Source organism: Moschus berezovskii, chromosome 4, assembly GCF_049115385.1.
Source record: "Moschus berezovskii isolate FMDL1 chromosome 4, NW_MosBer_1.0, whole genome shotgun sequence".
In the NCBI taxonomy this organism is placed as follows: domain Eukaryota; kingdom Metazoa; phylum Chordata; class Mammalia; order Artiodactyla; family Moschidae; genus Moschus; species Moschus berezovskii.
In genome coordinates this window covers 20,679,629-20,705,999 of record NC_142463.1, presented here as the reverse complement: position 1 = coordinate 20,705,999, position 26,371 = coordinate 20,679,629, and the positions used below count along the sequence as shown (strand labels likewise).

Below are 26,371 nucleotides of genomic sequence, written 5' to 3'. Positions count from 1 at the left end.
TTGCAACATCATCAGAAGAGTGCTTTTTCTACGTCATGACAAGTTTAGTAGGGATCACTTTAGCCATTTTTTTGGTCCTGTGTAGGAAAATGAAAGGAAAAGATTATGATTGTTCAGGAAAAAAAATTGTTCTAATATATGCAAAATATAAGATTTATAATTTTAACCATTTTAAGTATGCAGTTCAGTGACATTAAGTAAATTCAGGATGTTGTGCAACCAACACCAGTATCCATTTCCAGAATTTGCCATCATCCCTAACAGAAACTCAGTACCTTTTAGACGGTAATTCCTCCATTCTCCCTATCCCACAGCTCCTGGTAACCTCTATTCTACTTTTTGTCTCTGTTAATTTGCCTCTGCTGGGAACATCATTTAAGCTGAGTTAACAGTATTCATTTTTTTTTGTCTGGTTTATTTCACTTCGCATTATGTGTTGAGGATTTGTTCATGTCACTTATATCAGAATTGCATTCTTTTTTAAGGTTGAATAATATTCTTTTACATGTATACCACATGTTGTTGGTCTGTTCTTCTGTTGATGGAGTCAGGTTGTTTCTGTCTTTGGCTACTGTGAATAATGCTGTGAGCATTGGTGTACAGGTATCTGTTTGAGCCCTTGCTTTGAATTCTTTTGAGTGTATACCTAGAAGTGAAATTGCTGGATAATCCGGTAATTTTATATGTTTAACTTTTTAAGGAACCACAGCATCTGTACCAGTTTTACATTCCCACCAGCAGTGTACCAGGGTTCCAATTTCTTCAGATTTTTGTTATTGTTAAATAACAATATTGTTTGTTTTGCTTTTTGTTTTGTTGTTTTGTTATTTTGATGATAGCCATCCTAATGGATATGAAGCAATAATTCATTGTGGTTTTGATTTGCAGTTCCCTAATTACTAATAATAATCTTTTCATGTGTGTATTGGTCTTTTGTGTATCTTCTTTGGAGAAATATCTATTCATGTCCTTTGCCTATTTTTCAGATTGAGTAGTTTCTTTATTAGCTCTAGTAGTTTTTTGTTTTATTTTTGATTGAGATTTTCTATATTTAGAATATGTCATCTGCAAAAAGAGGAAGGTTTGCCTTTTTTTTTTTTTTTCCCATGCTGCCTGACTTGCAGGATCTTACTTAGTTCCCTGATCAGGGATTGAACCCAGGCCATCTCAGTGAATGTACCAAATCTTAACCCCTGGACCACCATGGTATTCTCTTGCTTTTTAATTTCCAATTTGGATGCCTTTTATTTCTTTTTCTTGCCTAATTTCTGGCTAGAACCTCCAGTCCCATCCAGCTTTTACATCATTTTACTCAGGTTTCAAAGTCCTGTGAGAAGAGATTCAGTTTGCTTTATTCAGATTATGTGTCCATCCCTGAATCCCTTAGCCTTGGGGATAACAGGAAACCTTGATTTACCAAGACATGTACAGGGAAGGAGTCATTCTACCAGGTGACAGTGCAGTACTGTTATAAAGAAGGGCAGATGGCTGCTCAACAGCCAAAAACAAACAAACTGCCATTCGCTCCAAGGCCCTTTTTGGTCACAATTGATTGTGGCAAATCCAAGATTAGAACCCAAGTCCTTTGATTCATAGGCCAGTAGCTTTGTTCTGTATTCTAACAGTTCTTTGTTATAATTAACCATGAATTAATTTTCTTAGAATGCTCAGTTCACTTGGTTTGAATGTTCTTTGTTACCAGTTGCCACAATTTAATAAGGCTTTCAAGCAGCATTTTCTGTTACACAGAAAAAAATTTGTTGGATAATATTGAATTCTTTTATAAGTCCTTGCTACTGCTAAGTCACTTCAGTCGTGTCTGACTCTGTGTGACCCCATAGACGGCAGCCCAGCAGGCTCCCCCGTCCCTGGGATTCTCCAGGCAAGAACATTGGAGTGGGTTGCCATTTCCTTCTCCATATAAGTCCTTATGTTAATCTAAAAGTTAATGTTCAATATGTGTATATGGCATTTCATGTTAAGTTTTTATTCTCTGTCCAGTAAGAATTGCTCATGGCGTGTATCAAAACTTCATTTGGCATTTGCATTTAAACATTTCTCTATTTTATTCTCCATTTTATTTATTTAGGATGTTGACTTATGAACGGATGACCACTTTCATTCAAAAGCATCTCCCAAAGCATGTTGTAGATTATTTTCTTAAGAAAGGATCATTCCTTCCTGTATCAGAAAGAGGTAGTCTTTGAAGTGGTTAAAATGTAGCTCCAACCCTTATTAGGGCTTCCCTGGTGGCTCAGCTGGTACAGAATCTGCCTCCAATGTGGGAGATCTGGGTTTGATCCTTGGGCTGGGAAGATCCCCTGGAGAAGGAAAAGGCTACCCACTCCCGTATTCTGGCCTGGAGAATTCCATGGACTGTATATAGCCCATGGGGTTGCAAGGAGTCAGACACGACTGACTGAGTGGCTTTCACTTCACTTCCAACCCTTATTAGTTGGGCATGGGCTGTCTAATCTTTTTGTGCTTCAGTTTTGTATTTGTAATGTGGGTATAATAATAGTATCTCCTTTATAAGATTATTGTGAGGGTCAGGTTAACTAATATATGTAAAGCACTTAGAACAATGCTTGTCATATAGTAAATTACTCAGTGAATATTAGCATATGTCCCCACAGGAGAGGCATCTTGGTCCCAATATTTTTCTTTAAGCTCTGTACAGCAAGATTTGTAGTGTTTGTTTGCTTTGATAGACTTAGGGTGAATTCGTATACCAGGAGGGCTTCCTTGACAGCTCAGATGGTAAAAAATTCACCTGTAATGTGGGAGTCCTGGGTTCAGTCCCTGGGTTGGGAAGATCCCCTGGAGGAGGGCAGGGCAACCCACTCCACTATTCTTGCCTGGAGAATCCCCATGGACAGAGGGGCCTGACAGGCTTCAGTCCATGGAGTCGCAAAGAGTTGAACATGACTGAGCAACTAAGCACAGTATACCAGAAAATTTCATTACTAAACAAAATACTCAGGAGCGTCTGACATCTATTAGAAACTATATTAGGAACTGAGGTTACAATGATGACTAGTATACACTTCTTACTAGGAGCTTGTAGTCTACTGGGAATCACAAAAGAGCAAGATATTATTTTAATAGAGACTGACTGGTACTATAATCAGAATAAGCAAGCAGGTTATCAAATAGAGTCTTGCCAGGAGAGAGAGGGCATTTGAGAAGTTTCCTTGAAGAGGTGAAGAGGTGTTGAGAATGAATTACATATAGGATTTACCAGGTGGAAATTGGGTGGCTGGAGATAAGATATGGAGGGCTACAACATGAAACTACCCCTGTAAAGTGTACAGAACCTAGTGTTGCAAACTTGCTATATACAGGTAGCTATGAGTGAAGCAGACCATATATTTTAAACATGTGCTATACTAGCAAAATCAAAATGATAGCTGATACTTGGCCTTAGGTATCTTGGGAGACCCTAGGGAGTAGTTTTTGCTTTGTGGCAATATGGGTTTAGGATTTTCAGACCTTTGGTTTTTTAAGAGAAGCCTGAAATTAAGATTTTGATGTCATTTCGGTTCAGTTCAGTTGCTCAGTCGTGTCCGACTCTTTGTGACCCATGGACTACAGCACGCCAGGCTTCCCTGTCCATCACCAACTTCTGGAGCTTGCTCGAACTCATGTCCATCGAATCGGTGATGCCATCCAACCCTCTAATTCTCTGTCATCCCTTTCTCCCACTTTCAGTCTTTCCCAGCATCAGGGTCTTTTCTAATGAGTCAGTTCTTCGTGTCAGGTGGCCAATGTATTGGAGCTTCAGCTTCAGTCTCAGTCCTTTCCATGAATATTCAGGACTGATTTCCTCTAGGTTTGATAGCCTTGCAGTCCAAGGAACCCTCCAGAGTCTTCTCCAACACCACAGTTCAAAAACATCAATTCTTCGGTACTCAGCATTCTTTATAGTCCAACTCTCACATCCATCCATGACTGCTTTAAAAACCACAGCTTTGACTACATGGACCTTTGTCGGCAAAGTAATGTCTCTGCTTTTTAATATGCTGTCTAGGTTGCTCATAACTTTTCTTCCAAGGAGCAAGCGTCTTCTAATTTCATGGCTGCAGTCACTATCTGCAGTGATTTTGGAGCCCCCCCAAAATAAAGTCTGTCACCGTTTCCGCTGTTTCCCCATCTATTTCCCATGAAGTGATGGGACCAGATGCCATGATCTTAGTTTTCTGCATGTTGAGCTTTAAGCCAACTTTTTCACTCTCCTCTTTCACTTTCATCAAGAGGCTCTTTAGTTCTTCTTCGCTTTCTGCCATAAGGGTGGTGTCATCTGCGTATCTGACGTTATTGATATTTCTCTCAACAATCTTGATTCTAGCTTGTGCTTCATCCAGCCCAGCGTTTCTCAGGATGTATTCTGCATACAAGTTAAATAAGCAGGGTGACAATATACAGCCTCGATGTACTCCTTTCCCAATTCGTTGTTCCATGTCCGGTTCTAACTGTTGCTTCTTGTCTTGCATACAGATTTCTCAGGAGGCAGGTCAGGTGGTCTGTTAGTCCCATCTCTTAAAGAATTTCCCATAATTTGTTGTGATCCACCCAGTGAAAGGCTTTGGTGTAGTCAATAAAGCAGAAGTAGATGTTTTTCTAGAATTCTCTTGCTTTTTCTATGAACCAGTGAATGTTGGCAATTTAATCTCTGGTTCCTCTGTCTTTTCTAAATCCAGCTTGAACATCTGGAAGTTCATGGTTCATATACTGTTGAAGCCTGCCTTGGAGAATTTTGAACATTACTTTGCTAGCATGTGAGATTAGTGCAATTGTGTGGTAGTGTGAGCATTCTTTGTCATTGCCTTTCTTTGGGATTGGAATGAAAACTGACCTTTTCCAGTCCTGTGGCCACTGCTGAGTTTTCCAAATTTGCTGACATATTGAATGCAGCACTTTCACAGCATCATCTTTCAGGATTTGAAATAGCTCAACTGGAATTCCATCACCTCCACTAGCTTCATTCATAGTGATGCTTCTTAAGGCCCACTCGACTTCACATTCCAGTGGCTCTACTCCGGTGGTCACAACATTGTGGTTATATGGGTCATGAAGATCTGTTTTGTATAGCTCTTTTGTGTATTCTTGCCACCTCTTCTTAATATCTTCTGCTTCTGTTAGGTCCATACCATTTCTGTCCTTTATTGTGCCTGTCTTTGCATGAAATGTTCCCTTGGTATCTCTAATTTTCTTGAAGAGATCTCTAATCTTTCCCATTCTATTGTTTTCTTCTATTTCTTTGCATCACCAGATATTCAATACTGAAGTCAGATTGATTATATTCTTTGCAGCCAAAGATGGAGAAGCTCTGTACATTCAGCAAAAATAAGACTGGGAACTGACTGTGGCTTAGATTTTGATGTGGAATTCCCTAATTTTTAAGTGTTGGGAAATCAAAACACTCTGGGAGTAGAGTTGGGGGGAATATTAATTGTAAGGTCAAAACAATACAGTTCTGACCACTAAAGTCAGCCTTGTGGATTGCCAGTTTGTGATGTCTTGGTCTAGAGTGGTGGGATGGACGAGGCAGCTAGCCTGGGAGAAAGAGCCAGTAACAGGTTTAGAAAGAATGACTAGAGAGATAGAAAAAGCATGCAAAGGTATAGGGTCTCTGATGCTGAGTAAAGAGGGTATTTCAAAGAGGAGGGAATTATTAGTAGTATCAGATGTTGCAGATAAAGAATGAAAACTGTCTATCACATTTAGCATTTGGGTCACTGCCTTGGGCAGAAATGTTTCAGTGGAGTTGGGAGATTGGGAGGTAGGATTGATATGCATTCAAGAGGAAATTTAAATGGAGACACAGGTAGTATGCAGCTCTTTGATAAAAGCTGGGTAGAAAGAGAAGTTATAGGATATGAGTCCTTAATTTGGGACTTATGGATCCTCCTCCATCAATATTATATGCACACTGTGTATGTGTGTACATTTTCTTCTGGACAGAAGTCTTAAAGGTTTCTTCAGCTTTTCAAGAGTTTATAACTCCCAAGAACAACTTGTGTCAGGAGGCCTGTAACTGAGAGATTTGGGTGTTTTATGAGCTTGTAGGAAAGGAGCTGGTAAAGCATGAAAGACTAGAGAGTAGGAATAGGGTGTTGGAGAACTGTTGCCCCTCTGGTGGTAAAAGGAGATGAGATCTGGAGTATTAGGTAGAAGGACTAATTTAGATAAAGAATGGGTATAGATGCATATATATTTATAGGTAAATGGCAGGAACTGAAGTAGCTCAGTTCACAATGTTTATTTTTTCTGTTATGTTGTATATCAAAAATATACTATATATTATATTGTAATATAATACAATATACAACATAATATTAATATATAACATGTATTTATAGTATATGTTTATTGTTTCTGTTATATAGGTCTACCAAAAGATGAGTGAAGAGAGATGGAATATGATGTTTGAAGGTGGAGGTTTAAAATACCCATAGTGAAGAGTGAGAAAGAGGCAAATCTAGGGAAAGTCTTTTGGATTGCATTGAGGGGTTCTCTGTGTGATTGGAGATCATTACTAGTAAAACCAAATTGAAAATGTGTCACCATTTTCCCTGTCTTGCAGCCTAAGGAGAGAGCAGAAAAAGCATGAAAATGGATTGAGCTGTGATAGGGGTCTTGCCAGGCAGGTGCATTTAGGAGAATAGGAAGAATAAAAGAGATGAGAGTATTAGTTGAGATCAAGAGGGAGTGAATACCAGCATTGTATCAAAAGTAATGAGTTCAAGGAATTGGAAATCTCATAGAAGTGGAAGAACAGGGGGAGAACTGGAGTAAGTGAGAAAACTGCTGAGATAGACGTCAGAGTGCATTTATGAGATTAGGACTGGGGTTTTCTTCCTAGTTTTTTTTTTTGTTGTTGTTGTTGTTCTTTAATCAGAATTACCAGTTGTGTTTAAAACACAGATGCCCAGGTCTCATTCTGGATCAACTGATTCAGAATCTCTAGGGAGTTGGACCAAGGCATCTTCATTTAAAAAGTTCTACATGATTTAAAGAAAATATTTAAAAGTTTACATATAGTAAAATTTACTTTTTTTGGTGTACAGTTCTGAGTTTTGACAAATGCATATAGCAGTACCTTGGAGACGCAGGTATGGTGAGGAAGGTACATTTGTTTTTGAACATCTGATTTCTTGTTACACTGAAGATGCAGCCCATGGAGTTAAGATTATTACACTGAGTTAACATTTTTTGATCACTTTTTTAAGTCTAGATCAGGGATGGGCATACTTTTTCAAAGAGCCAGGTAGTAAATACTTTAGGCATTGTGTATGCTTCATTGCTCAGTCATGTTTGATTCTTTGAGACCCTTTGGACTGTAAGCTGCCAGGCTCCTCTGTCTATGGGATTCTGCAGGCAAGAATACTGGAGTGGGTTACTCCAGGGGACTTTTCTGACCCAGGGATTGAACCCGTGGCTACTGTGTCTCCTGCCTTGCAGGTGGATTCTTTACCCACTGAGCCTTTGGAGAAGCCCTTAGGCATTGTAGGCCACTTATGGTCTCTGTTGCCTGGTTTGTGTGCGTGTGTGTGTGCGCGCGCGCGTGTATATGTTCCCAACTATTAAAAATATATAAAAATCCATTCTTTGCACTGTACAAAATAGGCAAAGGGCCATAATGTACTGACCCCTGGTAGACAATCAGTACAACAGTAAATCAATCTCTGATTTGTAGTATTTGCTGATTCTAGAAGTATAGATACTCCTGGGGCTGATTTCAAGCTACCAATGTGATATGCTGAATGCAGAGTTTGAAAGAGATGTGCAGTAGCACAAAGTATTTCTGCTGTATAAATAAAGTAGATGTAAATTACTTTGAATGCATAGTTGATAAAATATAGTAGCTGTAGCTGAAGCTGAAGCTCCAACACTTTGGCCACCTGATGCGAACAGCTGACTCATTGGAAAAGACACTGATGCTGGGAAAGAATGAAGGCAGAAGGAGAAAGAGGGTGACAGAGGATGAGATGGTTGTATGGCATCACCAATGCAATGGACATGAACTTGCGCAAACTCTGGGAGATGCTGAGGGACTGGGAAACCCGGTATGCTGCAGTCCATGGAGTTGCAGAGTCTGACATGACTGAGCAGCTGAACAACAACAAATACCATACACACATTTTCCCTTTACCTGTTTTCCAATATAGTTATATCACAATTATAATTGTTTCTTAAATTATCTTAGTGTTTACGCTATTATGACTGTAAGTAGTGTTCAAGTCATTTGTATGTTATGATTATATTTTGTTTTTTATATGTTTTTGGAATTAATTATTGCCTTAGTTTTTAAACATTTGCTGGATTCTTTTTATGTGCTTATGACAGTGTTATTCTCATATTCCATGACAGAACTATAAAACTCATCACAGGGGGGTTAAACATGAGATAATCTATTATTTTAATTTTTTCCTTCATCACACCTCCTTAGTCCCCCATTGTTCTCTTGCTGGAATTCCCAGTTATTGTTTCCAGCTATCATCCTGATTACTCTTGTTATCCTTGTGATTACTTTTGCTTCTCTCCTGTGTTGGTGTCCATTTTTCTGAATCCTACACCATTTTCTTCTAGGTTTATTTATTCATTTTGCTAGAGGACATTGTAAAGGAGCTTCTTAAGAAAGGTGCTAAGAGAAGTTTCCTGAGACTTTGTATGTCTGAAAATGACAATTCTACCCTCATGTGTAATTGATAATTTGGCAGGATATATAATTCTTGGTTGAAAGACCATTTTCCCTTAGAACTTGAAGGTTTTCCCTCCAGTATTGTTAATTTGCAATATTGCTGTTGAGGAATCCAAAGACATTCCAGGCCTTAGTTCTTTGTGATCAGCCTTCCCCCGCTACCCGCGCTGCTGTGATAGATTTTAAGATCTTCTCTTTATTGCTTAACTGAAATTCCACCGAGATGTACCTTGATGTGGATCTTTTTCATTCATTTTTTGGCATTCTTGGCACTTTCCCTTTGGAAATGTATGTCCTTCATTTCTAAGAATTTTTTTCTTACTTATTTTAAATGTTTCTGTTTTTTGTAACTTCTTTTAATTCAGTTTTGGGTGTTCTTAGTTTATTCTCTAATTCTCTTGCCTTTCCTCCTATTTTTCATTACTTTCTCTTTCTGTTCTGTTTCTTGGGAGATTTTCTTAACTTTATTTGGTAGCTTGTCAAAGTTTTTTTTAAAAAAACTTTTATAATTTTAGTATATCAGGGCTCTTGTTCTTTAATGTTACTTTGTTATAGATCTTGTTTGTATTTCATAGATGCAGTATTTCCTTTTGTATTTCTGATATACTTTTTTGGTCTGTAGAAATTTTCTTCTTGAATTTTTGGTTTATGCTTAAGTTCCTTTTGTTTATTTATTTATTTATGGTCTTCTTTAATGTTGGTGACTTTCCTTATATGTCTCGTGGTTTTTTATTTTTTTTTTTAAATCCTGAGGTAAATATGCATAATGTAAAGTTTATTATTTTAACAGTTTTTAAGTGTGCAGTTCTGTGGCATTAAGTACATTGACATTGTTGTGCAGCCATCACTGTCATCCATCTCCAGCACTTTTACGTCTTACCTGACTGAAATTTTATACCAATTGAACACTGACTCCCCATCTTTGTGACCCCATGGACTGTAGCCTACCAAGCTCCTCTGTCCATGGAGATTTTCCAGGCAATAGTACTGGAGTGGATTGCCATTTCCTTCTCCTGGGGATCTTCCCATCCCAGGGATTGAACCCGGGGTCTCCCGTATTGTAGACAGACGCTTTACCATCTGAGCCACCAGGGAAGTCCCCTATCAGCCTAGGCAAGCACTATTCTACTTTCTGTCTCTATGAATATGACAGGCACCACATGTAAGAGGAATCATACAAGGTTTGTGCTTTTGTGACTGGCTTATTTCTTCAAGGTTCTTCATATCGTCATGAAGACGTGTCTTCAAGATTTGTCCTTGTGTAGCATGTTAGATTTTTAGAGTTTGCTCTCTCTCTCTCCTTTTTTTTTTTCAGTTGTGCCATGCGGCGTGTGGGATCTTAGTTCCTCTACCAGGGATTGAACTTGTGCAGTGGAAGTGTAGAGTCTTAACCACTGGTCTGCCAGGGAAGTCCCTAAAGGGTTTGTTCTTATTTAAGAATAAGATACTGAATAGCTGTATTGAAGCTCCATGTAAGTAGGAAGGACATAGTAACTGGAGGCCTTCATTGAAAGGTGTTAAGATGATGAATATCTTTTTTTAAAGAGCATCTTATTTTACTTATTTATTTTAAAAATTTTATCTATATTTTTGGCTGCACTGGATCTTGCTGCATGGGGGCTATTCTCTAGTTGTGGTGACATTAGTGTGGCTATTCTCTTATTGTGGTGGCCTTTCTTGTTCTGGCAGAGACGGCAGTGGCGACCAACTCCAGTGCTCTTGCCTGGAAAATCCCATGGACAGAGGAGCCTGGTGGGCAGCAGTCCATCGGTCACTAAGAGTTGGACAAGACTGAGCGACTTCTCTTTTACTTTTCACTTTGATGCATTAGAGAAGGAACTGGCAACCCACTCCTGGAGAATCCCAGGGACGGGGGAGCCTGGTGGGCTGCCGTCTATGGGGTCGCACAGAGTCAAACACGACTGATGAGACTTTGCAGCAGCAGCAGCAACAGCTCTTGTTCTGGAGCATGAGGCTCTAGCATGGGCTTCACAGCTGAGGTCTTGTCAGTTTCTCCAGAGAAAAATCTCCCTAACTCATACCGTGGGGTAGAAGCTTTGTGGCTCATTGTTTAGAGAACTGAGATGGGGAAGGGGTTTGGGAAATCTACCAACTTAGTAGACTTTTCTTTGCTGTTTTCAGTAAAGGACTTATCTCTTGACCCAGTTGCACTTGCTGTTCCCTGAGTCCAGAGCCTCTGTAACTGTTTCTGTGAACTGATGAGTGACAGGTAGCCTTTGTGTAGGAGGAGGGAGAGGTAGTTGTCTGATTGCATGGGGGCTGGGGAGGAGAACTGGGGATCTAGCTGCTTTTTATGTACACTTTCAGTCAGTTCTCCTATTTTTGACCCCTTCCCTCAATTCTCCATTTAGAGATACAGTGTGCCTCCAAGTCCTGGTCTTTACAGAGTACAGTGGTGTGATTCCTTTTTTACTGGATTTTCTCTCTTCAGGCTTAGGTTTCAGTTTTTTGCAGTCTACCAAGTCAAATTCATTTGGTTGCTCTTCATGTGTTAAAAGTTTGGTTGCTCTCATCTGATGTTGTTTCCTCTGATCGCTTTTGCTATTGAGTGCTTATACCTTTAAAATATGTATTTTATTGCCAATTTGGAATGATTAATAGAGGGACTGAAGAATCACATGTATTTAATCTACTGTGTTTTAGCTACTGTTCTATACTTGCCTAATTTTTTTTCTTTTTTTAGCTACATAAAAACTTTTTGAAGAGAATCTGTAAGCTCCTTATTACTGAAAAGCTTGGACTAGCAACATTGGCGTTACCTGAGAACTTGCTAGAAATGCAGAATTCCAGGCCCTAACCCATACCTAGCAATCAGTATTCTATATTTTACAGCATCCCTGGGTGATTTATAAGCACATTAAAGCGGGAAAAGTACTGTTCTGATTCACTGTGCCTGCTACAGTGCTTGACACATGTTAGGTGTCTTCTGTCGGATAGTCAGACATTTAGAAAAGACGCTATAGTTAGAAATACTGTTTTGGGATCATGATATAGGTATTATCTATAGGCAATGGCAAGCCACTCCAGTACTCTTGCCTAGAAAATCCCATCGATGGAGGAGCCTGGTAGGCTACAGTCCGTGGGGTCGCTAAGGGTCAGACACGACTGAGCGACTTTACTTTCACTTTTCACTTTCACACATTGGAGAAGGAAATGGCAACCCACTCCAGTGTTCTTGCCTGGAGAATCCCAGGGAAGGGGGAGCCTGGTGGGCTTCCATCTATGGGGTCACACAGAGTCGGACACGACTGAAGTGACTTAGCAGCAGCAGCATAGAAGCTATGGGAGTAGATGAGAGTATAGATTAAAAGAAGGTCAAGGAAATGTCAGTTGTATGGATGAAGGAAGAAAGGGCTTTCTGCGAAAAATGAGCACTAAAGAACAGAGGCCTTGAGTATACAAGATGTAGGAAAAGGAGTAACCTTCCACGAGAATGCGCTGCAAGATTAGAAGTGTCTTTCCGTTCCGTTCCGTTCAGTTCGGTCGCTCAGTCGTGTCCGACTCTTTGCGACCCCGTGGACTGTAGCCTACCAGGCTTCTCCATCCATGGGATTCTCCAGGCAAGAATACTGGAGTGGGTTACCATTTCCTTCTCCAGGGGATCTTCCCGACCCAGGGATCGAACCCGGGTCTCCCGCATTGGAGGCAGATGCTTTAACCTCTGAGCCACCAGGGAAGCCCAGAAGTGTCTTTAGGGAGTGCAAAACTTCAGAGATGGCTAAGAAGTGGGAAAAAACACTTTCTGGGAAGACATTCAAGTTACAGAATAGTTTATTTAATTAGAATATGGGGAGAATAATCCAGGAGGACATAATGGAGTGATCAGCAGTGAGAAGATGGTGTAGTGATGAATTATCTTGAAATTTATCTTTTTGGATTACAAAGTCCATAAGTATAAAGACTGTGTCTATCTAGTTCATTGCCATATTCTCGGCTCTTAGAACATGGGAGGTATTCAATAAATACTTATTATACACATATGGAATGATGATAGATTGTTAAAAATAGCCTAGCATTTCATTCCTTCTTATTGTGTTCTTTTAGCAACTTTATGGAGAAACAGTTTTGTAATCATTTCATTCTACTTATATTTCTGCAGATGAGAAAAAATACAAGGAGGCTGTGGGCAGCCCTCTGTAATAGATGTGACATGGTCATTATCTGTTTGTTGGTAGTGGATCTATCACAGAACTATCATTATCCATAAATAGCAGCTTCCCTGTGCTGCTGGTCAACTCATTTCTGTATAGAGCTCCCCCAGAGAAGGAATACAGACAGCAGAAAGTCTTTGTGATTCCTTTCAGTGATTTGGTTCTTGTTGGGCCAAACTGGTTCTTGTTGGGCCCTGCTGATCATGGCATTCAGTTCAGTGAGGACTTGGTTTGACAAGCCCAGTGTTTGAACTTTTCCCAAGAGAGAATCAGTTGTTCTTTTTGCTGGGTTTCAGTTGCTCTTACTGGGTTTCCATTGCACCTTACTTTTACTTTTATTACAGTATTCGCCTTGTTCTGCTGAGAATTATGGTCATGTGTTTCTAAGTGTCATTCCCTCTAGATTTCTTTTGAGTGTCTTGTCTTTGTACCTTTCATAGTAACAGCACAGTGCTTTTGTATAGCACAGATTTAAACTATTAATCCTTATAAGTAGAAGAATTTTAAATTCTGTAAAATTATATTTCCAACCATAGCTACTTTTATATGCCACATCCCTTTCAAAGAAGATAGGTATAAATAAGTAGCTGCTGCTGCTGCTGCTGCTGCTGCTAAGTCACTTCAGTCGTGTCCGACTCTGTGTGACCCCATAGACGGCAGCCCACCAGGCTCCCCCGTCCCTGGGATTCTCCAGGCAAGAACACTGGAGTGGGTTGCCATTTCCTTCTCCAATGTGTGAAAATGAAAAGTGAAAGTGAAAAGTGAAAGTGAAGTCGCTCAGTCGTGTCTGACCCTTAGCGACCCCACAGACTGCAGCCTACCAGGCTCCTCCATCCATGGGATTTTCTAGGCAAGAGTACTACTTAGAAAAAAAGAATGAATTATAGCAAGTTCTCCCCATCTAGTCATTTTAGAAGTCTGATATTTGTTTTTTTAAATAACAGCTGTTTTGAAATGTGATTCACATACCATTCAGTTCATCCACTTAAAAAGTATATAATTCAGTAGTGTTTAGTATATTCACAGAGTTGTGCAGCCATCACCACAAGCAATTGGAACATTTTCATTACCCCTTAAAGAAACCTGCATACATTAGCTGTCATTCCCTTTCCCTCTTTAGTCCAACCCTACACAACCATATACTTTGTTGCTGTAGATTTTCATGTTCTGGACAATGGAATTATACAATATATGGCTTTCATGATTGCTTTTTGTTTAATTTAGTCTAATGTTTTCTTGGTTCATCCATGTTACAACATGTTTTTATTCCTTCTTACTGCCTAATAATATTTACTTGTATGTATATGTATTCACTGGAGAAGGCGATGGCACCCCACTCCAGAACTCTTGCCTGGAAAATCCCATGGGTGGAGGAGCCTGGTAGGCTGCAGTCCATGGGGTTGCGAAGAGTCGGACACGACTGAGTGACTTCACTTTCACTTTTCACTTTCATGCATTGGAGAAGGAAATGGCAACCCACTCCAGTGTTCTTGCCTGGAGAATCCCAGGGATGGAGGAGCCTGGTGGACTGCTGTCTATGGGGTCGCACAGAGTTGGACACGACTGATGTGACTTAGCAGCAGCAGCAGCATATGTATTCACACATACACACACACTGCTGCTGCTGCTGCTGCTGCTAAGTCACGTCAGTTGTGTCTGACTCTGTGCAACCCCATAGACGGCAGCCCACCAGGCTCTTCCGTCCATGGGATTTTGCAGGCAAGAGTACTAGAGTGGGACACACACACTACATTTTATATATTCATTTACCTTTGATGGATATTTGGGTTTTTTCCAGTTTTTGGCTACTGTAAATAATACAGTTGTGAACATTTATATCCAGTTTTTTGTATGGTTTTATGTTTTCTTTCTTTTAAAATATATAGCTAGGATCAAAATTGCTGGATTATGTGGTGACTCTTCATTTAACCTTTTCAGGACCTACTAGACTGTTTTCCAGTCAGTTGCATCATTTTACATTTCCATCAGCAGTGTATTGAGAGTTCCAATTTCTCTACGTCCTCACCAACATTTGTTGTTATCTGTTTCTTTGATTAATTAATCATCCAAGTAGGTGTGAGGTGGTAGTTCATTGGTTTCATTTTCATTTCCCTGATGGCTAATACTGTTGAATATCTTTTCATGTGCTTGTGGGCCATTTGTGTATCTTCTTTGGAGAGATGTCTGTACAGATGCTTTGCCCATGTTTTAGTCATTTTTTGTTATTAAGTTGCAAGGGTTCTTTATGTGTTCCAGATACAATTTTTATCAGATATATCATTTATGAAGATTTTCTCCCATTCTATGGGTTGTCTTTTCACTTTCTTGATGGTGTCCTTTGAAGCACAGAATTTTAAATTTTGATGAAATTCAGTTTTCTCTTTTTTCTTGTTTGTGCTTTTGATGTCATACCTAAGAAACTGTTGTCTAATCCAAGGTCATGAAGACTAAAGCTTATTTTCTTCTAAAAGTTTTATAGTTTTGGCTCTTAACATTTAGGTCTTTGATCCATTTTGAGTTAATTTTTGAATACGTACAGTATGAGAAAGGGGACCAACTACATTCTTATATTCGTGTTGTTCCCCTTTTCCCACAATATTATCTTCAACTTTTTTGTTAATTAAAAAAAGTTTTTGAGCAATCTAAAACTTACAAAAAAGTTGAAGGTACAGTAGAAATAACTTGCTTTCTAGAACCATTCAGAGTAGGTTGCCGACATGATAGTCCATGATGTCCATGTTTTTATTTCCCACAAATAAGAACTTTCTCCAACATAACCACAATACAGCTATCAAAATCAGAAAATGAACAATGATTCATTATTACCGTCTCATCCTCAGATTCCATTCGGGTTTTTCCATTGTCCCAGTAATGTCCTTTATAACAAAAAGATCCAGTCCAGACTCATATGTTGTATTTAAGTGGCATGATTCTCTAGTTTTTTCCAATCTAGAACAATCCCTCAGTCTTTCTTGAGTGTCACGACCTTGATGTTTTTGAAGATTCCAAGCCAGTTATTTTGTGGAATGTCTTTCAAGTATGGTTGGTTCGTCTGATGTTTCCTTATGACTAGATTCAGTTTATGTATATTTGGCAAGTTTGTGTATATTTGTTGTGTCCTTGTTGCATCCTGTTGGTGGCCCGTGATCTCACCATTACTGTTGGTAGTTACCTTGATTGCTTGAATAAGTTTTGTTTCCCAAGTTTCTCCACTATTATATTATTCTTTTTACTTTCCTGATTAATAAGCATTTGTGGGAAGGCCTTCAAAATTATATAAAGCTTCTGCATTAATCTTTCTGTTTTTTCATTTATTTGTTTACATCTGTGTGGACACATGGATTCCTGTTTTGTTTACTGGTTTATATTGCCTTACTGTTGTTATTTGTACTGATGCTCCAATCATTCCAAACTGGGTAGTAGGAGCCCCTTCAAGCTGGCTACTTTGTTGTTTTGTCATGGCCCCTCATTCTTTGAATATTTGGTTACTTTTTGTCACAACATGATATTCCTGGTTCATTTGGTACTTGGTTTACCCAACCCCAGCCATTTCTCCACAGAGCCCTGGTACCTTTTAGTAGAGAATGGCATTAGAAACCAAGAGCTGGGTGTTAGGTGTGCATATTAGGACTTTGCTGGCTCTAGGACCTCTTAGGGGACAGAGCTAGGAAATAGTTGTATTTTCTGTAAGTATAGACATTTACATGCATCTGTCTGTCTGTCTATTGAATTCCATGAGTTCACATCAATAGCTGAAATTGCAGTCCAAACCAGAGGGTTCATTCTTTTTTCCTACCTTTCTGTATTTGTAACTTCCTTTTTAGACTGTTATCTTTAGTAGTCTTGCTTACTGATATTTGGCCCATTTCTCTGTATTTACCCAGTCTTACATAGCTGTTGCTGCATTCCCCCTGCGGCCTCTCTTCCCCTGCCCAATTAGAAACTCTTTTTCATCCTAATCTGGCTTCGGCCCACTGTGTTGGGATGCCTGACTCCTAGGTCTGTGTCCTTATTGGCTTGGTCTCCAACACTCTGTGCCTCCAGGCCCTGCCCGTTGCCCGTCACTCAGCTTCAACACTCTATGCCACGCTGCGCTTGTGAGCATTACCTCCTCACCCCGCTGGAGCTCCGAGGTCCTTGCTGTGCTGCTGCCCTCATATGAGGACATAGTCCTCCCTCACCTGCTTTGGGCTCTGACACCAGCTCTTGGCTGTCATGACCAGTCCCCTTTAAATGGCTTTTGGACTGAATTGTTTGTGAAGGGGCTTCGTGTTGTCTTTTGAGAGAGAAGTTTTTTGTACATCTGTTAGAATTCAAAGTTAGTATTTTATTTTTTTCTAATTTAGAACTATTTTACTTGACGAGATTTTCTTCTGTAGTTCTAGTTGTAAACACAGAACAAATGCTGTTTGAGTGCTTCAGAGGCATCATTGTATTGAAATGAATCATGTGATATGTTTACATCTTAAGCCACACCTGAAATCAAAGACTCAAGACAGTGTTTTTCCCAAAGATAGTATCAGTCATAACAAAACATAACTACTCATTCTGTAGATTATCATTTTTCCTAATATGACCACTAAATATGAAAATGTTGTGGAGATACCTAAAGAGCCACTATTTTTTTTTTTTAGAGAAAATGGCACCGTAATGCAAAATACATTTTCCTTTTCTTTACTAGTAATAAACTGTGACATCCATTTGACAAAATACCATCCAGCCCTACCAAAGTTATTTCAGCATCGTTTGCAAATCAGAATTGACCATCGTTTACACTTACTCTCTATCCTGTAGGGAAAGGATAAAGTAGTGCAGAAGTCAGCCTGTGTCAATTGGTGTTTATTTTACATTGTGTTAACACCAGAAATTGAAAAATTAGTAGTCTTATGTGAATGAAACATACCCTTGATAATTATCACAAAGGCAAAATCAACTAACTTTCAGTCAGGACTAGTGTCTCATGTCCAGTTCAGTTTGGTTGCTCAGTCATGTCCGACTCTTTGTGACCCCATGGACTGCAGCACGCCAGGCCTCCCTGTCCATTGCCAACTCCCAGAGTTTACTCAAATTCATGTCCATTGAGTCAGTGATGCCATCCAACCATCTCATCCTCTGAAGTCCCCTTCTCCTCCCACCTTCAATCTTTCCCAGCATCAGGGTCTTTTCAAACGAGTCAGTTCTTTGCATCAGGTGGCCAAAGGATTGAAGTTTCAGCTTCAGCGTCAGTCCTTCCAATGAACATTCAGGACTGATCTCCTTTAGGATGGACTGGTTGGATCTTCTTGCAGTCCAAGGGACTCCCAAGAGTCTTCTCCACACCACAGTTCAAAAGCATCAGTTCTTAGGTGCTCAGCTTTCTTTATAGTCCAACTCTCACATCCATACGTGACCACTGGAAAAACCATAGCTTTGCCTAGACGGACCTTAGTTGGCAAGGTAATGTCTCTGCTTTTTAATATGCTGTCTAGGTTGGTCATAACTTTCCTTCCAAGGAGCAAGTGTCTTTTAATTCATGGCTGCAGTCACCATCTGCAGTGATTTTGGAGCTCCCAAAAATAAAGTCTGTCACTGTTTCCACTGTTTCCCCATCTATTTGCCTTGAAGTGATGGGACCAGATGCCGTGATCTTAGTTTTCTGAATGTTGAGTTTTAAGCCAACTTTTTCACTCTCCTCTCACTTTGATCAGAGGGTCTTTAGTTCTTCTTCTCTTTCTGCCATAAGGGTGGTGTCATCTGTATATCTGAGGTTATTGATATTTCTCCTGGCAATCTTGATTCCAGCTTGTGCTTCATCCAGCCCAGCATTTTTCATGATGTACTCTGCTGCTGCTGCTGCTGCTGAGTCACTTCAGTCGTGTCCGACTCTGTGTGACCCCATAGATGGAAGCCCACCAGGCTCCCCCGCCCCCGGAATTCTCCAGGCAAGAACACTGGAGTGGGTTGCCATTTCCTTCTCCAATGTGTGAAAGTGAAAAGTGAAAGTGAAGTCGCTTATAAGCAGGGTGACAATATACAGCCTTGACATACTCCTTTCCCAATTTGGAACCAGTCTGTTGTTCCATGTCCAGTTCTAACTGTTGCTTCCTGACCTGCATACAGATTTCTCAAGAGGCAAGTCAGGTGGTCTGATATTCCCATCTCTTGAAGAATTTTCCACAGTTTGTTGTGATCCACATAGTCAAAGGCTTTGGCATAGTCAATAAAGCAGATGTTTTTCTGAAACTCTCTTGCTTTTTCGATGATCCAACAGATGTTGGCAATTTGATCTCTGGTTCCTCTGTCTTTTCCAGATCCAGCTTGAACATCTGGAAGTTCACTGTTCACACACTGTTGATTTATTTATTTTTATGTTAAAGACATAGGTATAAACACACACTTGAATAGCTTGCTAAATACCTGCTTCCCTGTCCTTGCTACTCCTTTTCCTGTTGACCAAGCTGCTGAGCACCTCAGCTACATAGGCTGTGGTGCCTAGCCAGTGTTTTTAAATAAAACACTGAAAAATGAAGTGCAGAGAAGACTGTGGAAAGTAGTGAGAAAGAGCATACTGTGAAAAACAAAAGCCATAAGATGTGATGTTCAAATTTAGAGACGAGATGGTTCATGATGATTATTGGTAAATCATAAAATAGGGGACAGATTGTCCGGGACTGAAGAAACAAGAGGGCCAGGGAGCCCCATTGTGCCTGACAAAGGTGGGCATCCTCCAGATGGAGAGTCTTAATTACATCCGTTATAGTGAACATCTTCATGATGCTGTGAGCTCTTCAAGGCCAGGTGGATGGCTTCCTTATGTCTGTATCCCCACTATTTTAACACTTTCTTGCATATGGTAGATTTTTAATACATATATTTGGGAACCAGGAAACTGAGATGAATCAGCTCACTACTTTCAAAACCATTTTGGGTGATGTGTATTCATGCAGTTCATTCACTCCTCTACCTAAGGCAAGGGTGACAGACTTCATCTCACTCTGATGGACTGATAATGGATACATGGAAGCATTAATGATACAGATTTTGAGGGGACTCCCCTGGCAGTCCAGTCATTAAGATTCCATGTTTCCACTGCAGGGAGCATGGGTTCAATCAATGGCACAGAAGAAAGGAGTGCCACTCATTCACAATGCCACCTTGAAAGAAGGGTGGCACAGATGTTCTCTATTCCCCACCCTGGTCTAGAAGAAAGGCATCCAACAAAAAGTTAGTATTTTATAAGAAGGAAAAAATTGCAGATACCGTGAATATTTCATTTTTTCAGGCAATTATTGGTAGAGTTCTAAAAGGATTCTTTCATTGGCTAATGTTTAACATGTAACATAAAATAATCCTTATTTTGATTTATAATTATCTGGAATCTTAATGTACATTGGTTAATGAACTGTATTTGAGGAAATTAGAAAGCAAATAATAATTTACATTACAAAATAATAATATTAATTTCTCTTCTAGCTCTTCCACCAAAGCCACCTAAGCCAATGACTTCAGCCATTACAAATGGAATAAAGGACAGTTCTGTTTCTCTTCAGGATGCAGAATGGTACTGGGGGGATATTTCAAGGTAATTAGACTAAGTATTATAGTTGAATGAAGTTTAAAAAATAATTCTTGAGATTAGTAGTTTAAAAAAATGTTTTTAATGCCCCACAAGTTGTCATTTAAAGATTACCATTTAAAAAACTGTGTATACGAGACCGCAAAAGAGACATAGGTGTATAGAACAGTCTTTGGGACTCTGTGGGAGAGGGTGAAGGTGGGATGATTTGGGAGAATGGCATTGTAGCATGTATATTATCATATGTGAAATGAATCACCAGTTCAGGTTCGACGCATGATACAGGATGCTTGGGGCTGGTGCACAGGGATGACCTGGAGGGAGGATATGGGGAAGAGGGAGGTGGGAGGGGGGTTCAAGAAAGGGAACACATGTACACCCGGGGCGGATTCGTGTCAATGTATGGCAAAACCAACCAATATATTAATGTAAGGTAATTTGCCTCCAATAAAAAAAAAACTGTAGGAGAACCTTTTAAATTTTCTAAATGGTTTTCTTCCCACACACACAAAAAAGACAAGATAATCTTTAAATTGTAGGTATGGTTATTACTTTTAATTCTGTTTTGAGGATAGGGTTCTGAGTAAGTGAAACTGATACATTTAGGATCGATGTATGTGTTTTAGGATAAAATATTTATCTATGCTTAATTTTCCTTATGTTTATGTTTCTAAGGTAACGGTTCCTCAGTGTTTGCACACATAAAAATCAATGGAGTAGGGTTCAGGAATCTGCATTTATAACCTTCCCAGTTGATTTTTATGTCTCTTCACCTTCTTTTGAGAAACAGGACTCTAGGACAGATTTGCTTTTTGGGTAAAATGTGGTTTTGGAAAACTCTGAATGTAGAGAAAAAAAAAAAGATACATCTATATTTTATAGATAAATACATATATATATTTTAAATTCAAACATTATGTTTTCTTGTTTTTGAAAAGTTATATCCACTTTTGCCAAATCAGATTTCAAGCTGCTTCTGTATTCCTCAGTGTGCTTGTCCTTCTCTTTCTCTTGTCTGTTCTTTCCCATTACCAAAGTCGTACTCATTCATTTTTTTTATCATTTTAACCATCTAAAGATGTACAGCTCAGTGGCATAAAGTACATTCACATTATTGTTCATCCATCACCACCCTCCATCTCTGAAAGTGTCATCTTCCCAAAGTGAAGCTCTGTACTCATTAAACCCTAACTCACTTTTCCTTCTGTTTTCCCCAGCACCTGCCTTCTCTTTCTGTGAATTTGACTTTTCTAGGTACCTCATATAAGTGGAATCATATAACATTTGTTCTTTGTGTTTGACTTGTTTCACTTAGCACAATGTCTTCAAGGTTAATCCATGTTGTAGCATGTGTCAGAATTTCCTTTTTAAGGCTGAATAATTTCCTTTATATATACCTACCACCGGAGAAGGCAATGGCAAGCCACTCCAGTACGATTGCCTAGAAAATCCCATGGATGGAGGAGCCTGGTTGGCTGTAGTCTATGGGGTCGCTAAGGGTCGGACACGACTGAGCGACTTTGCTTTCACTTTTCACTTTCACACATTGGAGAAGGAAATGGCAACCCACTCCAGTGTTCTTGCCTGGAGAATCCCAGGGACGGGGGAGCCTGGTGGGCTTCCGTCTATGGGGTCACACAGAGTCGAACACGACTGAAGTGACTTAGCAGCAGCAGCAGCAGCATACCTACCACATTTTAATTTATTCATTCTTATAGACATTTGGCTTTGATGAATACTTGGGTTATTTCCAGCTTTTGGCTATTGTGAATAATGCTGCTATGAACATTGGTGTGTAAATGTTCAAGATTCAGCTTTCAGTTCTTTGGGGATATACCCAGAAGTGGAATTTCTGGGTCATACAGTAATTCTGTGTTTAATTTTTTGAAGAATACTTAATATATTTGATATTAAACATAAAATTAAAATTTTAGCAATGTACAAAAAAAGGATCTATTATAGTTACATACTACTTAATTTGTATTTTAAGACCATGTGGTTCTATAACTCAAGGTTCTTTTATGTCCTGCCATTTTCTTTGAGTCTTCTATTGTTGTTCCTTAAAGTCCTAAACCATCTCTGCAGAAGGAATTTGTTGTCAGTATAAATTCAAACTGGAGAATACTATTGAAAGGTTTTGAACTGAGTAAATTATCCCCACTCTGATCTGACCCAGCTGCCACTGTTGCTTAAACTTAATCTTTCTAAACAGCTGCTGTTTTTTTCTGACACTCAAGTTCATACCTGCCTAAGGAAGCCCTAAAGGCTTAGTGGAAACAGGTATTCCCTACAGACAGTTGAAACCTGGAAGAGTTTAAAAATCAAATACTTATCCTGGGATTGCATAACACTGAAAATAAAAACAAAAACATATCTGGGGGAGGAACTAAATGACCTCTGACATCCCCCATGATTCTATAATCTTAGACCCCACCTCCCAATTAGTCTTAGTGATAATATGTGAAGAAAACAACCAAGACTTACATTTAAAAAAATATTTTTCCAGGGAGGAGGTAAATGATAAATTACGGGATATGCCAGATGGTACCTTCTTGGTCAGAGATGCCTCAACCAAAATGCAGGGAGATTACACTTTGACCTTGCGGTGAGTATTTTTCAGCATTTTGTCTAGTGTTCTACTAGAATGATTTATTTCTGGGTATACAAAGATTCCTGCATTTTATTTAAATCTTTATATACAAATTTTTTCATATTTTTATTTAATTTAGATACATCATTTTAGTTGTTTGGCTAACTATCCTTTTCCTACACATTTAAATATTTAAATTAATACTAAGAAGTCAACAATTTTTATTTTTATGTAGCAGTAAAACAAAAAGCCTTAAAATCCCTAAATATGATGAAGTAAGATGCGTACTGTTGACCTTATGAGTGAAGTAGAAGTCATGGGCACAGTCTAAAGTTATTAACAATATGCTGGGAATCCACCCCTCCAATAACCCTATTGTTTTCCTCAATCTAGACTTCATAGAGTAAAACTCAACATACTTTAGGTTGATGAGGATGGATAGAGGATAAAACAATTTCCATGCCATCCATGTGGGCATATTAGAATCTCATAAGGTGGATGTATCAGTCTTTATATTTACAAAGATGGGACATATAATTAAATAGATTAGGGAAACTGTATTAGATATTTCTACATTTAGTTTTAACAGTTAACATAGCCTAAGGACAATAAAAGAATCTGCCTGCCAATGCAGAAGGTGTGGATTTGATCCCTAGGCTGGGAAGATCCCCTGGAGAAGGAAATAGCAATCCACTCCAGTATTCTTGCCTGGGAAATCCCATGGACAGAAGAGGCTGGCAGGCTACAGTCCATGGGGTCACAAAAGAGTTGGAAACCACTTAGCGACTAAACAACAACAAGGACAATAAGGTCTTGCGTTCTGTTTTGTTTTTTAAAAAGGGACTGTCTAAAGAATAATGGCAACAATAACAACTTCCTTGTACTAAGCATTTTACATGCAGTATCTATATCAAAACAACCTTATGAGGTAGGTATCATTAATACCATTAATATTTCCGTTCTATAGATGAAGCAACTGAAGCTTAACTTGGTTAAGAAACTTGTCCTAAAGACACTTAGCTCATAAGTGCCAGAGGACAGGTTCAAAGTCAGACTTGTCTCTTTGCCGCCTTTCCAGCCTAACATCTTTAGGAAAAATAATCCCATATTTTATCCTAGAAATTTTGGATTACTATATATCAGCTTCTGGTAAAGACATTAAGAAGTTAATGAAGCTAGGACTTCAGCTGTGCTGAGGAGTAATCCATGTTCTGCAGTGATTCATTCAACATAATTTTTTCCCATTCCAGTCAGGCTTCTGTCTCTACTGCTGTTCACGGACTGCTAGACCAATGGCCACTTCTCTCTTCTAACCTTTCTGACCTCTTAGCAGCATTAGTCATAGACGTGTCTTCTTAGAAACAGTTTATTGTCTTGGCTGTTCTGACATCACACTCTCCTAATGTTCTTCCTAACTCGTTTGAGATTATTCCAGGGCTCAGAACTGGGCTTCACTCTCTTCTCTGTATTCATTCTCCCAAGGTGAGTCCCATGGCTTTACTGTACATCTTCACAGTGATGATTCATAAACCTCATCTCTAGCTCTGACCTTCTGAATTCCAGATGCATATATCCAGTGGCCACTCAGATAACTAGAGCACATACTAATTTTAATATAGTCAAAGCAGAATCCTTGATTTTTAATGCAGCTCCCCCTGCCCAAACTGTTTCTCTTCTGGTGTTCCTTTTTTTTTTTTTTTTTTCAGAAATAGAACCACCATCTCCATTACTACCACTATTTTGTGCTACTCGAATCACAAAATCTTTTTTTTCCTCACACCCAATCTGTCATTAAACAAGCCCTGCCAACTCTACCTCCAAATCTGTATCCATAATCTCTTCACACTGGTCTACCACCCAAATCTAAGTCACCATTTTCTTGCTTGATATTTCATAGTTACCTCCTAACAGGTTTGGATATGTGGAAAGTTGGAGAGGAGGTTGCAGGATTAGGTAGCAACAGAAACAAGGATGTGGAGGTGAGAAACTGTAGCGTTCTGTTCTTGAGATGCAATCCGTTTGGCTAGAGAGTAACATTTGCAGAGGGAAAAGTGGTAGGGGTTAGAAAGTTGGAAAGGGTCATGTTGAAGAGGGCCTTGAATATGGAGGCAGGGGGAACCATTTCATTTTTCAATGGAGATGTTTTACAGTTAGACTGTGTTTGAATAGAAAAAATAAAAGAGGATAGAGACTAGTAAGGAGTTAGATGGCTGTTATGAATTGAGAGGGAATGATGTTCTAGAATTAGGTTTATTCTTTAATCATTTAATATTATTAAGTGCCCACAGTATTCCAGGAAAAGAAATTACTGGACAAGCCAAAAATGGTTTCTTGTCTATAGTGTTTATATTTGGGGGTTGGTAATAGTCAGGGAGAGGGAGACAAAAGAAACACACACACACACAAATGAAATAGTTCCCTGGTGGTCCAGTGGTTAGGACTCTATGCTTTCACTGTGGGGATGGGAAATAAGATCCTGCAAGCCATGTGGCACAGCCAAAAAAGAAAAGAAATACCAAATCACTTTGTTGTACACCTGAAACTAACACAATATTATAAATCAGCTATGGTTCAACTAAAAAAAGAAATGAAAAGAAGTAATTTCACAGTATATGAAGGGCTATCTAGGGAATACATAAGGTTATATGATAACAGAATATGAGGAAAGGGAATTTCACAAAGTTTTGAGGAGAGCCTCTTTGAGGATATGACCTCTGAAAACTGAAGTATTAGAAAGAGCTGGCCAGAAAAGTGTTCCAAGGAGAGGGAGCATAAAATGCAAAGACACTGATTTTGGAAAGATCTGGTGAATCCAGTGAATGCAGATACCGATGTTCCTGGCTTTCAGTGTGAATCAGAGTAGTAGGAGATGAAGTTGAAAGTGGGAAAGAGCCAGATGCAAAGAGCCTAATGAGCCATGGTAAGGAATTTTAACTTTATTTCTAACTGCAAAAAAATAATTAATAAAGGGTTTTAAGCAGGGCAATGACATGATCAAAAGATTGAATACACTATTACCTAGGATTGTGGCTCTAGGAAAGGAGTTGAGAATCAAAGTAAGAGGCAATGTTGAGCTGAGAGCTAAAGGGATTTGATAATAGAAAAGGTATGAGGTTAAGGAGGAGTTAAAAGTGACTGTGGTTTGAGCCTGCTGGGCTTAGAATGAATGTGCCATTTATAGAAATAGGAGAGTCAGGAGCAGTTGATTTTTAGCTGCTTCAGAACTTCCAGGTAAAAATATATCTAGAATACAGCTAGAAATTTAGTTTTAATGCTTAGGGGAGAATTTAGGGCCAGAAAAAGATTCAGGTACATATCTACATAGAATAATTGGAATTTTAAGGAAAGAG

General features: G+C 39.1%; 1 protein-coding gene across 1 annotated transcript in view; it reads left to right on the top strand.

Moving 5' to 3' along the window:
* The window catches only part of PIK3R3 (phosphoinositide-3-kinase regulatory subunit 3), a 105,970-nt gene that overhangs the window by 40,279 nt on the left and 39,320 nt on the right, over positions 1 to 26,371 (top strand). Inside the window, exons 2-3 of the mRNA XM_055402214.2 lie at positions 20,329 to 20,437; positions 22,938 to 23,036. Of these exons, the coding sequence (XP_055258189.1) occupies positions 20,329 to 20,437; positions 22,938 to 23,036 (208 nt within the window). The remainder of the gene's footprint in view (positions 1 to 20,328; positions 20,438 to 22,937; positions 23,037 to 26,371) is intronic.